Source organism: Rutidosis leptorrhynchoides, unplaced genomic scaffold (assembly GCF_046630445.1).
Source record: "Rutidosis leptorrhynchoides isolate AG116_Rl617_1_P2 unplaced genomic scaffold, CSIRO_AGI_Rlap_v1 contig376, whole genome shotgun sequence".
NCBI lineage: Eukaryota > Viridiplantae > Streptophyta > Magnoliopsida > Asterales > Asteraceae > Rutidosis > Rutidosis leptorrhynchoides.
The window spans coordinates 59,975-72,859 of record NW_027266614.1 but is presented as its reverse complement, the minus strand read 5'-3'; the positions used below and the strand labels follow the sequence as shown (position 1 = coordinate 72,859).

General features: G+C 38.6%; 2 protein-coding genes across 2 annotated transcripts; both read left to right on the top strand.

Annotated features, from left to right (window-relative positions):
* Positions 1 to 356: 356 nt before the first annotated feature.
* Positions 357 to 2,239, top strand: LOC139883264 (protein SUPPRESSOR OF FRI 4-like). Its single transcript, XM_071867468.1, has 6 exons — positions 357 to 550; positions 657 to 757; positions 949 to 1,111; positions 1,306 to 1,682; positions 1,937 to 2,091; positions 2,198 to 2,239. The coding sequence occupies exons 1-6, from the start codon at positions 357 to 359 to the stop codon at positions 2,237 to 2,239; spliced, it is 1,032 nt and encodes a 343-aa protein (XP_071723569.1).
* Positions 2,240 to 4,032: 1,793 nt separating this feature from the next.
* LOC139883262 (uncharacterized) lies at positions 4,033 to 11,423 on the top strand. Its single transcript, XM_071867467.1, has 8 exons — positions 4,033 to 4,549; positions 4,646 to 5,998; positions 6,094 to 6,108; positions 6,190 to 6,241; positions 8,943 to 9,086; positions 9,378 to 9,912; positions 10,006 to 11,293; positions 11,389 to 11,423. Exons 1-8 carry the CDS (start codon positions 4,033 to 4,035, stop codon positions 11,421 to 11,423), a joined length of 3,939 nt encoding a protein of 1,312 aa, XP_071723568.1.
* Positions 11,424 to 12,885: the final 1,462 nt, after the last annotated feature.

Sequence of the window (12,885 nt, the reverse complement as noted above, 5' to 3'; positions counted from 1 at the left end):
CCGGTCGCCATTTTAGAGAACTGAAATGGAAAGAAAAAAAAAAGCGTCTTTTTTAATTCGAGTGTGATTGATAATGATTATTACAGGCTGTTTATGTATGTGGATTAACAACTGAAATGACGAAAATAACCTTTAAAAATGCACTGGTGGTTCGGACGTTAGAGGGGTATTATGGATATTTAGTTATTTGTTCAGCGTGGAGCGCTCACTCCAATATAAAATTGGTAAAATATTTAGGGCAAATTAAGTTAACCTTCCTTGGTTCATTCGATTTTGTTAATCGCAGGTTGGATCCGAATTGAGACAACCAAGAACCCTAATTTTCGTAAATCAATATCATTGTTTGTTTTTGACTGATGGGAAAGAAGAAGAAGAGAGCGGCGTCTGAGGTTTGGTGCTATTACTGCGATCGAGAATTCGACGACGAGAAAATTCTGGTGCAGCACCAGAAAGCAAAGCACTTCAAGTGCCATGTCTGTCACAAGAAGCTCTCCACTGCTGGAGGCATGGCCATTCACGTCTTACAGGTTCACAAAGAGAACGTCACCAAGTATGTTCCTTTCTCTATGTAAATAATCGATATTGCTAATTGTTTATATGATTATATCAATCAGCGCTTATCTTATTGACATTTCAAATGATTATTTTGATTACAGGGTTCCCAATGCTAAAACAGGAAGAGACTCGACTGATATTGATATACATGGAATGACAGGAATCCCCCCTGACGTCTGGGCTGCTCATTATGGAGAAGATGGTGAGTGAGACACCTCACGAAACTGTCACTGGGTCATGTACTTTTACTGTCACATGTGGCTCAATTATGTTTTATGGTACCCGTTGCTTGGAGTTGGTGTTAGTTTTATTTTAGTCTTTATGCTGTAGCATTGAGCCATTGATTTTGGTTTATCAGATGTTTCTGAACTTGCATGATTGACTTTTTTGCAGAAGAAGAGACTCAATCGAAAGCAGCCAAAGTGGAAATTCCCCAGACTCTGCTCGGAGGTGGTGTAATGCCAAGACCATTTGTGGGTGGATATCCTCCTCAGCCGACTCTAGGAATGATGCGACCAGCGTATGTGTTCTGTCCACTTTTGCATCCTAAGATACAGTTCTTGTACACACACACACACACACACACACTCGCACGCACGCACGCACGCACACACACACACATATATACTTGCTACTTTGCTTTATTGGGTTATTGGTATAGAGTATAGTTTGTATAGACTTCTTTTGAAGGGCTCAGTATTCCTCAAATTCTTAATATATTTTTTTGGTTATTGGTTACAGTTACGGCAGTTGGGCAGTTCCTCCTCGTCCCCAACCATGGTACCCACAACATCCAACAGTTCCAGTTCCTCCTGCTCATTTGGGATACTCGCAACAACCACTCTTTCAGTTGCAAAGTATGAGGCCTCTGATGCCGACAGCTACTGTTCCTGGTTTCCAAACCCCACAACTAGCACCTCCTGGATCCATGCCTGCTGTTTCCGTATCTCAGCCACTATTCCCTGTTGTTAATAACGGTGTACCGCCTCAAAATACACCCTTTTCGGCTGCATTGCCTTCACAGAGTATCTCGGCTAATGGACTCACAGAAATTAAAGGTTCAGTTGATGCAGTTTCTGGTACTAACAATCCCATGGCAAACATGTACCATACTCCTGGAGTTTCAGGTTTGATTAGTCTCATTACCCCATTTGCTTTTTAAGAGTTGCCTTTGTGAATGGGTTAAGCATAAGTTAAATGCTATATTTGAGATACAACTGACATTTCATAATTGTTTCTGATTAATTGTGATTAAAATTTTGATAGCATGAAGGCTTTTTGTGTACGATCCATGTTCATATTTGTAAATCCGTTTTTCTAACGTTAATTGGCATGGGCGTAATGATTCTGGTATTTGTCTGATCATTGATATTTGTGGTAGGGGCTGGAGCATTCAATTCGCATTCCTATGCATCTGCTCCAAATACTGGGGGTCCTTCAATTGGACCACCACCTGTAATTGCTAACAAAGCTCCCACTACACAGCCAGGTGCGACTGAGGTGTACCTAGTTTGGGATGACGAGGCAATGTGCATGGTCAGTATACTAATCATTGGCACTCTGCTTCCCGTTTGTTCCTTTTTCTTCAGTATTTTCTATTGTTCATAAACTTTCACTCAAGGTTAATTGGTCATACTTGCAGGAGGAGAGGAGAATGTCCATTACCAAAGTATCAGGTGCATGATGAATCTAGCCAGGTAAGTTACAACTACCCTTTAAATACTCAGACTTGGTTTTCGCATCTGACCAGATGGTTAGTAACATATTCCAGATATGCTTTTTTTTTTTCCCATTTTTTAAAAATGAAAATAAAAATTCATAGAGACGTATTTTATGTGTTCATTTATCTATCGTTTTGCATAAAAAGAATAGAACTAGATCACATTTCCTGTCTTTACTTCTAATCATTAATTGATGAGTATGTTGTCACATTTTTAAACTGCCAATATCTGATTTCCGCGGATTGCCTGCGAGAGTATGGGCTTCAAACTGTTCAAGTAGGTATTTTACATTACTTTCACTGTAATTACATGCTGACACCCTTGCCACGAGACTCGATGGCATCTAAAATGTAGAATTTTACCAGTTAGGAATAAATGTACTTACTTTGTTTATTCATTCTCCCCATTTTGATTCCAAATGTGGGGGATTGGGTTGAACAAGATGATATCCAACAGATTTTCCCCCATGGTTCAATTTATGTAATGGTCAAACAGTGAATTCATACTTGGCCAGGTCAGCTTCTTTTGCAAGGTTATAATTTTCACAGTGGACCGAGTTTTAAGAAAACTATGGAACTGCCGGCCCGGTTATTGTTTCATAATATTGTCTTTTGCTTTTGTTGCAGATGAGCTCCATTGATGCTGCCATAGACAGAAGGATATTGGAAAGCAAACTTGCCGGGCGGATGGCATTTTAGGTTAACCAATTGAAAGTTGCCAGGCAGGCTGATACACATAGCTAAGAAGGCTTCCTTGTTTCCAAACAGGTTTTCTTGTGATGTAGTTCCAGATTCTGTAATCAATTCTGTAAACCTAGATTTGTATCTTCGGTTGCTTAATAAAAAGGATTTATATTCAAGGAAAAAAAAGTTTAAGATGTCCAAAGTTTATACTGCGACATTTAAATTAACTGGTGAAATTTTTGGTCGACGTTGATTAAGTAAGCGGTTTGAATCCACTATTGCAGTCTTGCATTTGCTGCTAGCAAGTCTAAACCAATGGAAATTGATTTTTCCTACAAGGTTAACCTTGCACACTAAAATTAAAAAATAAAGATGCGTTTGTTTGTTTGATTTGGCACTTACAAAAGAAAAGTGGTTGTTTTTGGCTTCCATTAATGTAGCCACACCACTGCCTCCGGTCGTCGGCCGTGACGACCGTCTTACAAAACACGACGAAGAAGAAGAAAACAAAGAAGAGGAACAAACCAAACTTCATATGGCAAAGCATTGTGAGCTTTTAATATCTTAAACCGCCACCATTTTCCCCTGCATCAATGTTAATAACCTTTAGGCTGTCTCCTTTTCTGTTCAACAAACTTATGAACGTTAATCCTCGAAACCCCATCTTCCAATTTCGCCTTGATTCGATCCAAATCAGCATTTCCAGGCAATCTAAACTGGCTCCAGAATTTCCTAGTACTCCTCTCAGCCCTATGCCATTTCTCTCCTTCCATCTCCGATCCGGCTTCAAGCCAGGAATCATGCTGAGGGAGCTCTGGATTGTTCGTGAGATGCGTGGACTGGGTTACAGACGAAGCAAAGTTCAGGGAGTCATTTAAACAATATAAAGTTTAGAGGGTCAATAGAATACATTTTAAGTTACGGAAGCCAAAGTGTCAAAAAGACTAAAGCTTGAGCATCTACTTGCAAAATCCATCATCACCTCCAAATATCGGAAATTCCCAGCAAACATTTTTCACTTCACTCTCATTCGATTTTCTCAATCGGCAGCTCAAAACCAGCAGATGATGATGATGACGCCATGGAGAAATGCTTATTCTCGTCTTCTTCTTCCAACACATTCATATGTAAGATCTTACTCTTACTCTCGTTCTCGCTCCGATTCTCCTCCTGCTGCAAGTGTAGTTAGCCGACATTTTGTTAGGGATAAGCTCAATTACGGGTTTAACACTCTTGACGATGCTATTTCTTTATTTGAAACTATGATTTCTATGAATCCTCCTCCGTACATTGGCCAATTCAATAAACTTTTGGGGGAAATTGCTAGAATGAAACATTATACTTCTGTTATTTCTCTTTATCGACAGATTACTCTTTCTGGCATTTCACCTAATATCATCACTTTTAACATCTCAATTAACTCTCTCTGTCGCCTGGGTCGGCTCAGTTACGGTTTCGCTGTCTTGGGAAAGAGCCTCAAACTTGGTTTTCACCCTACTGTCATCACCTTCGGTACATTGATTAATGGAATGTGTTTAGACGGCAAAGTGACTGAAGCAGCAAGATTGTTTGATGACATGGTCAGGGAAGGTTATGAGCCCAACTTAATTATTTTCAACACGATGATCAATGGTTTGTGTCAAGCAGGAAATATCGACGTGGCTAATAAACTGTTTTGAGTGACAGCTAAGAGGGGTTTGGAGCTTGATGTTATATCATTCAGCACGTTGATAAATGGAATGTGCAAAAAGGGTGAAATCTCTCAAGCTATTACATTGTTCGATGAAATGGTCAAGAGGGGCCATCAACCTAATTTAATTACATACACTGCAATCGTAAATGGTTTGTGCAAAACAGGCGATGTGGAGAAGGCTATTCAATTGTTACGGAAGATGTTTGAAGGAGGTGTGGAGCCTAATGTAGTGGTATATAACACCGTCATTGATGGTTTGTATAAGAATAAACAGGTGAAGGAAGCGTTTGATCTCTTTGATGAAATGAAGAGCAAAAGCATTACACCTACGGTGGTTACGTATAGCTCATTAATCGATGGAATGTGTAAATTAGGTGCATGGCAAGAAGTTAAACGCCTATGGAGGGAGATGGTTGCTCACAATATCAAGCCAGACACCCATATATTTAACATAATGGTCGATGCACATTGTAAAGAAGGGCTTGTTTCAGAAGCCGAGGCAATTGTTGAAATGATGATCGACCAGGGTCAGAGGCCCAATAACGTAACTTTTAATGCATTAATCGATGGGCATTGCTTACGTGGTCAAATGCAGGAAGCCCAAAAGTTGTTCCGCTGTATGGATTCACAAGGTGTTTCTCCTGATATTAGGACTTATAACATCTTGATAAATGGGTACTGCAAATCTAAAATGATAGATGAAGCATTGAGACTATATGACGAAATGTCTAAAGTAAGGTTATTTCCAAACGCTGTCACTTTCAACACTCTTCTGGATGGGTTGTTTCAAGCAGGGAAGGTTGTGGAAGCAAAACAACTTTTCAACAAGATGTCTGCTTCTGGTCAACCTCCAGATATGGTCACTTGCAGGACTTTGTTAGATGGTTTGGTAGACAATGGGCATCTTGATGAGGCACTGGTCTTGTTTAAACTAATGCAAGACAATGGTTTATCTCCTGATATTGAATGCTTTAATATTATCATGAAAGGTCTGTGCAAATCTGGTAACCTTGAGGCAGTGAGGGATATGTTTCTTAGTCTCAAATCCAAAGGGCTACATCCCGATGTATATACATATTCTATAATGATACAAAGGCTATGTAAGGAAAGACTTTTTGATGAAGCATGTAATTTGTTTAGTGGAATGGAGGATGCTGGTTGCTCTGGGGATTGTTGCTGTTATAACATAATTATCAGGGGTTGTATTACAAACAATGATATTGTGAAGGCAATGGAACTTCTTCAAGAAGCTTGTGATAGGGGGTTTTCTGCAGATTATAACACAGCAAATATGATAGTGAATCTTTTATCTGACCGTGGTTTAGATGAAAAGAGCAAACAAGCAGGTACGTTTATAATGAACTTTTTCATTTTCTAGAAATTGTTAGCTAATATTTGTGCTACTTCTGAGTTTACATTATCCTTTTGTTTGTTTTGACAGTCCATTCTGCTTTGGGTCTGGTGAAGGAGCAATAGTGCATATGGTTTCTTTGAAAGCTTTGATGATTCTACCATGGGCTTTTGCTTATTTTTTCAGGTGTACTTCTGTTTTATGTTTATGCTCCTTCGAACGAATCACTTTTTTTGCTGTTTGAATTATGTAAAGGTAGGCTAGTAGTTGCTGTTTGAATTATGTAAAGGTAGGCTAGTAGTTGCTGTTTGAATTATGATTACTAAGTTAACAAGTGAAACTTATCCTCTTATACATGCTGGCAGTAAATGTCTATCTGGTAAAATGTGCTGTTTTCATTTCTGTTTGGGCACTTAAGCCTCCTATACATTTTGTTGGTGTCTCCCATTTGATCGTGTTTATGATTAGCCCCTTTCCTTTCACAAGCAAGTTCATGTTTGTGGAAACTCATCCTTAACAAGTCGTCCAGCAAAACTATCTTTTTTATGGTACATCGTCTTGTGCTGTATTTCAAAGAACGGGAAATTTTGTTGGCCGATGTAGAGTTTCCAATGCTAAAGAAAAAGTTCTAATATTAACCTCAGCAAAAATTTTACGATTTTTATATTGAGATTACAATAGGACAAGCCAATTTAGTTGGGATTTTGTTGCGGCACTTTTCCGTTTGAGCAAGTACTTTCGAATATATTTCTCGAAAGTCGAATCCAACTACGGTCTCGAAAGTCGAATCCAACGACGGAGTTAATTTTTGACCAGACTGACATTTGATTGAGTCGATTCAAACCAAATTACTAGTTCGGTTTTGCCTTCAGAACAGGCATATCAACTCTTAAACACTCCAATTGACCCAGTCCTAGAACTTGTTTTGTGCCCGTTTAAGGCAAAAACCAATTTTATAATTATCTGAAATCTAACCGAACCGTTCGAAGTTGACAATTATTTCCAGGTTATAAATTTTGTTTCATTCATTCAAGCAGAACTTGCTTATACAATGAAGATAAACCAGAAATGTGATGCATACAGTTTATGAATAGTGACGCTCGAAGTGATGATGGGTCATCATCGAATAGAACTAATGCCCTCTCTTTCGGATTCACAATTCCGACATCGTCGCCATTGTCGCTGTGTTATCAGTGATGGATACATCGTCTCTGTCGCCAATATCTGAGTTGTTGGACAAACATTTGCCGGTTCCTAAACCAGAATTGATCAAAGAGATCGTCGCGATAATTAAACTGGCGGTTACTTGCAATAACCCTAATGCAACCTTAGGTTGTCTCTTAGTATCCTGACCACCATCATTTTCCCCTGCATCAATATTAACAACCTTAGGTTGTCTCTTCTTCTCTTCAACATACTTAGGGACACTAATCCTCAAAACCCCATCTTCCAATTTTGCCTCGATTTGATCCAAATCGGCTTTTCCAGGCAATCTAAACTGTCTCCAGAATTTCCCAGTAGTGTTGAGATCACTTAAGCTGGAGTCATGACTCGTGTGGCTAAACTGCAACTCCGCCTTCGATTTAAATTGTCCTTAGGGAGGTTATAAGATAAATGGATTTGCAAGAGATATGGGAATGGATGCACTTTTATCATTATTGCCAAGTCAAGTCTGTTGTCACTCCTTTGTATAACTTTCCATGGCTCTAAACCAACACTTGGCCTTACACAAGATATGTTTTACTTTTTAACTTGTACTCGGTAAATCTACATGTAGATTATGGTTGTTCTCTGCCTGATACGGATTGTTCGCAGTTAATAAAACTTCTGTTCGATTTCCAGAATCCATTTTTTACACTGACCTGTTTTTGGTTATCATGACATGAATAGTAATCAAGAAAAAAGACTACTCCACGCATTTTCACTTTTCACAACATACAGTATAAGGCTGAATTGTTTTACAAGGAACTGGGAAATTTCCTATAAATGAGAATTTTTTTTTCCAGACTTGTAGTCTTGTTTAAATAGAATTTCCGGACTTGTACCCTTGTTTTAAAACTTCCCGAGTTGTAGACATGTTCCTCTTTTCGCCTTTTTTCTGTATTTCAATTCCTCCATTCATGTCTCCATCCTTATCGATCGTGAGACAAGTAAAGAATTCTTGGCCTACGCTGTAATCTCTCGATTTTTTAAGAAATTCACGGCACTTGGAAAAACAAAAGAGAGAGAGATTGAACATAATCAAAGTTATATTCTGATTCCTTCAGTCACACGGCAGCTTTCCCCCAACATTGTATTACTCTCATGTGTTTCCTCTCTTTACTTGTTCAAAGGAATTTTTCTACAAAATCCACAATGAAAACAAAAGCGAAGGGAATATTAAGGGAAGCGGTTTCTTCAAAACTATGACAATGATTTTAGGGGTATTTTCTTCAAAACCTGAATCATAATTTTGGGTCATGATATCTGGATTGATAATTTCATGTACATGAATGTCAAGGACGTATACATTCTTCTTCGACATGGGAATACATGTCCTTGAGTAGGAGCGAGTCTTCATTAGGCCGGGTTGTTGTTTTGAAATAACATATCGTATTTAAATCTAATCCTTTAACATACCAAGAAACCGATTTAATGTTCATCGATCTTGATTAGATTTTTGTTACTCATTAATTCAAATCATCAAAACCAGACCTTGAATAGGAAAGCTTGTGACATGCCCAACATTAATGTATGGAAAGACTGCAAGCTCCCGTAGTATATCTTCCGTATTCTCGTTTCACCTACATAGAATTGAAGAGTTTATTTGGTCTGTCAATTACTTTGTATTGGCGGCCGTAGTACTTGTAATTCCTCTCTTGTTCTCGTACAAAGCTACATGTGATGTGGGTTTCATCAAGATTAAAAGTGATGGATGTGTTTTTTGTTAATCTGAATAGGATCGACATTGGACGATTATCGAGATTTGAATGGAAGAGTCTATTGTTACTCAAAGAGGGAGTGAATGACATCTTGCTCATCGAAAATATGGCTCTTATCTTAATAAAGGCATTTGATTGGCTATCCATTCAGGTCATCGACAAGTTATAATTCGAGTTTAAATATTAGAAAGATTATGCCTTTGGACATTGCTTAAAAATATTTAAAGTTTAGGGGGCCAAATGTCTAAAAGGCTAAAGATTGAGCATCAACATGTAAAACTAAGAAACATAGTCTCCTCCATCTTTCTGCTTTTGCAAAACCAGACATCACCAACATTTTAATTGGATTCAATCGGGAGCTGAAAATTAGCAGATGATGATGATGACGCCATGGAAAAATTCTTCTCGTCTCCTCCAAATCAACAAGTTCAGGCACTTTCTTCTTCCCTGCAGTTTTGTAAGTGTAAGAGCTCACTCTCACTCTCACTCTCACTCTCACTCTCACTCTCATTCTCATTCTACCCGCCGCCGAGGCGATAAGCGCAATTATGGGTTTAACACTCTTGATGATGCTCTTTCTTTGTTTGATACTATGATTTCTATGCATCCTCCTCCGAACATCGGCAAATTCAATAAATTATTGGGGGAAATGGCTAGAATGAAACATTATAGCTCTGTTGTTTCTCTTTTTGGGGGGATTACTATGTCTGGCATTTCACCTGATATTGTCATGTTGAGCATCTTAATTAACTGTTTTTGTCGCCTGGGTCATGTCAGTTCTGGTTTGGCTGTCTTTGGGAAGATCCTGAAACTTGGATTTCACCCTACTGTCATCACCTTCAGTACTTTGATTAATGGAATGTGCTTAGAGGGAAAAGTGACTGAAGCAGCAAGATTGTTTGATGACATGGTCAAGGAAGGTTATGAGCCCAACTTAATTACTTTCAACACAATGATCAATGGTTTGTGTCAAGCAGGAAATACTGATGTGGCTAATAAACTGTTTCGAGAGGCAGCTAAGAGGGGTTTCGAGCATAATGTTATAACATTCAGCACGTTGATAAATGGACTGTGCAAAAAGGGTGATGTATCTGAAGCTATTACATTGTTCGATGAAATGGTCAAGAGGGGCCATCAACCTAATTTAATTACATATAGTGCAATCGTAAATGGTTTGTGCAAAACAGGCAATGTGGAGAAGGCTATTCAATTGTTACGGAAGATGTTTGAAGGAGGTGTGGAGCCTAATGTAGTGGTATATAGCACTGTTATTGATGGTCTAAGTAAGAATATGCAGGTGAAGGAAGCGTTTGATCTCTTTGATGAAATGAAGAACAAAGGCATTACACCTACGGTGGTTACGTATAGCTCATTAATCGATGGAATGTGTAAATCAGGTGCCTGGAAAGAAGTTAAATGCCTATGGATTGAGATGGTTGCTCACAATATCAAGCCAGACAATTATTTATTTACCATAATGATCGATGCACATTGTAAAGAAGGGCTTGTTTCAGAAGCAGAGGCCATTTTCAAAATGATGATTGACCAGGGCCAGAGGCCCAATAACGTAACTTTTAATGCATTAATCGATGGGCATTGCTTACGTGGTCAAATGCAGGAAGCCCAAAAGTTGTTCCGCTGTATGGATTCACAAGGTGTTTCTCCTAATATTAGAACTTATAACATCTTGATAAATGGGTACTGCAAATCTAAAATGATAGATGAAGCATTGAGACTATATGACGAAATGTCTAAAGTAAGGTTATTTCCAAATGCTGTCACTTTCAACACTCTTCTGGATGGGTTGTTTCAAGCAGGGAAGGTTGTGGAAGCAAAACAACTTTTCAACAAGATGTCTGCTTCCGGTCAACCTCCAGATATGGTCACTTGCAGGACTTTGTTAGATGGTTTGGTAGACAATGGGCATCTTGATGAGGCAGTGGTCTTGTTTAAACTAATGCAAGACAATGGTTTATCTGCTGATATTGAATGCCAAAGTATTATCATTAAAGGTTTGTGCAAATCTGGTCAACTGAAAGCTGCAAGAGATATGTTTCTTAGTCTCAAATCCAAAGGGTTACATCCCAATGTGTATACATATTCTATAATGATACAAGGGCTATGTAAGGAAAGACTTTTGGAGGAAGCATGTAATTTGTTTAGTGAAATGGAGGATGCTAGTTGCTCCGCGGATAGTTGCTGTTATAACATAATTATCAGGGGTTGTATTACAAACAATGATATTGTGAAGGCAATGGAACTTCTTCGAGAAGCTTGTGATAGGGGATTTTCTGCAGATTATCACATGGCAAAACTGATAGTGAATCTGCTATCTGATAGTGGTTTAGATGAAAAGAGCAAACAAGCAGGTACGTTTATAATGAACTTTTCCATTTTCGAGAAATTGTTAGCTAATATTTGTGCTACTTCTGAGTTTACATTATCCTTTTGTTTGTTTTGGCAGTCCATTCTGCTCTGGGTTTGATGAAGAAGCAATAGTGCATAAGGTTTTTTTGAAGGCTTTGATGATTCTAGCATCGGCTTTTGCCCATCTTTTCAGGTGTGGTTCTGCTTTATGTTAATGCTCCTTCCGAACGAATCATTTGTTTCCTAGTGAGTCCATGTAAAGGTAAGCTAGTAGTTGCTGTTGGAATTAAGATTACTAAATTAAAAAGAGACATTTCTAGCAACACTTAAACTTATCATCTTATACATGTTTACAGTAAATGTACAAGTCTATTGGTTAAATGTGTAGTTTTCAATCTGTTTGGGCACTTGGCGTCTTATACATGTTGTTGGTGTCGCCCATTTGATTGGGTTTATACTTAGCCCCTTTCCTTTCACGAGCAAGTTCATGTTTGTGCAAACTCAGTCCCTTACAAGTCGTCCAGCAAAATGATCTGTTCTATGGTACACCTCCTATGCTTATTTTCAAAGAACGGGAAATTTGGTTTGCCGATGTAGAGTTTCCAATGCTAAGTCAATGCTAAAAGAAGAAAGTTCTAGTATTACCCTCTGCGATTTTTTTTTACGATTTTACATGTCGTCTTTGCCGCCGACGGGTTTCAGGCAGAAATCGAGACATTTGAAAAGATTAGGCCCAAGAATATCGTGAAGTTATGGTGTAGTTGTACAACTAAGGATTGTAAGCTTCTAGTTTACGAATACATGCCTAATGGAAGTTTGGGTGATTTGCTTCATAGTACGAAAGGAGGGTTGTTAGATTGGCCGATTAGGTATAAGATTGTTGTGGACTCAGCTGAGGGACTTTCTTATTTGCATCATGATTGTGTTCCAGCTATTGTTCATAGAGATGTCAAGTCTAACAATATCTTGCTTGATGGAGATTTTGGAGCAAGACTTGCCGATTTTGGACTGGCCAAAGTCGTCGATTCTATCGGAAAGGCTGCTAAATCCATGTCTGTCATTGCTGGCTCTTGTGGCTATATTGCTCCAGGTAAGTAAAATACTCATAACTCATTACTTAGGTGTGTTCGTTTTGTGTTTGGAAAAACAAAACACCTTAGGTTTTTCTCTTTAGAATTGGTTGCTAATAGTGATTATGCATGACTATCTGAACTGACAAGTGTTTCTTGTGTTGGTGCAGAATATGCATACACTCTCGGAGTTAACAAAAAGAGCGACAATTATAGCTAGGGAGTTGTTATTCTCGAATTGGTGACAGGGAAACACCCTGTTTTTCCAGAATTCGGCGAAAAAGATTTGGTGAAATGGGTTTGCACCACTTTGAACCAAAAAGGAGTAGACCATGTAATAGACACTAAACTTGATCCTTGTTTCAAAGAAAGAGATTTGCAAAGTCCTTAACATTGGTTTACTATGTACGAGTTCTCTCCCTATTAACCGGCCATCGATGAGAAGTATCGTGAAAATGCTACAAGTCGTCGGTGCTGAAAACCAATCTAAGTCTAAAAAGGATGGCAATTTGACTCCTTACTAT

Excerpts from the sequence above, each read along its gene's own strand:
- LOC139883264 (XM_071867468.1), top strand. The coding sequence starts at position 357 with ATGGGAAAGAAGAAGAAGAGAGCGGCGTCTGAGGTTTGGTGCTATTAC. Across the intron at positions 551-656 it reads CACAAAGAGAACGTCACCAA|GGTTCCCAATGCTAAAACAG; the intron begins GTATGTTCCTTT and ends TTTTGATTACAG. Across the intron at positions 2,092-2,197 it reads ATGACGAGGCAATGTGCATG|GAGGAGAGGAGAATGTCCAT; the intron begins GTCAGTATACTA and ends TCATACTTGCAG.
- LOC139883262 (XM_071867467.1), top strand. The coding sequence starts at position 4,033 with ATGACGCCATGGAGAAATGCTTATTCTCGTCTTCTTCTTCCAACACAT. Across the intron at positions 6,242-8,942 it reads AACGAATCACTTTTTTTGCT|GATCGACATTGGACGATTAT; the intron begins GTTTGAATTATG and ends TAATCTGAATAG. Across the intron at positions 11,294-11,388 it reads TGAAAAGAGCAAACAAGCAG|TCCATTCTGCTCTGGGTTTG; the intron begins GTACGTTTATAA and ends TTGTTTTGGCAG.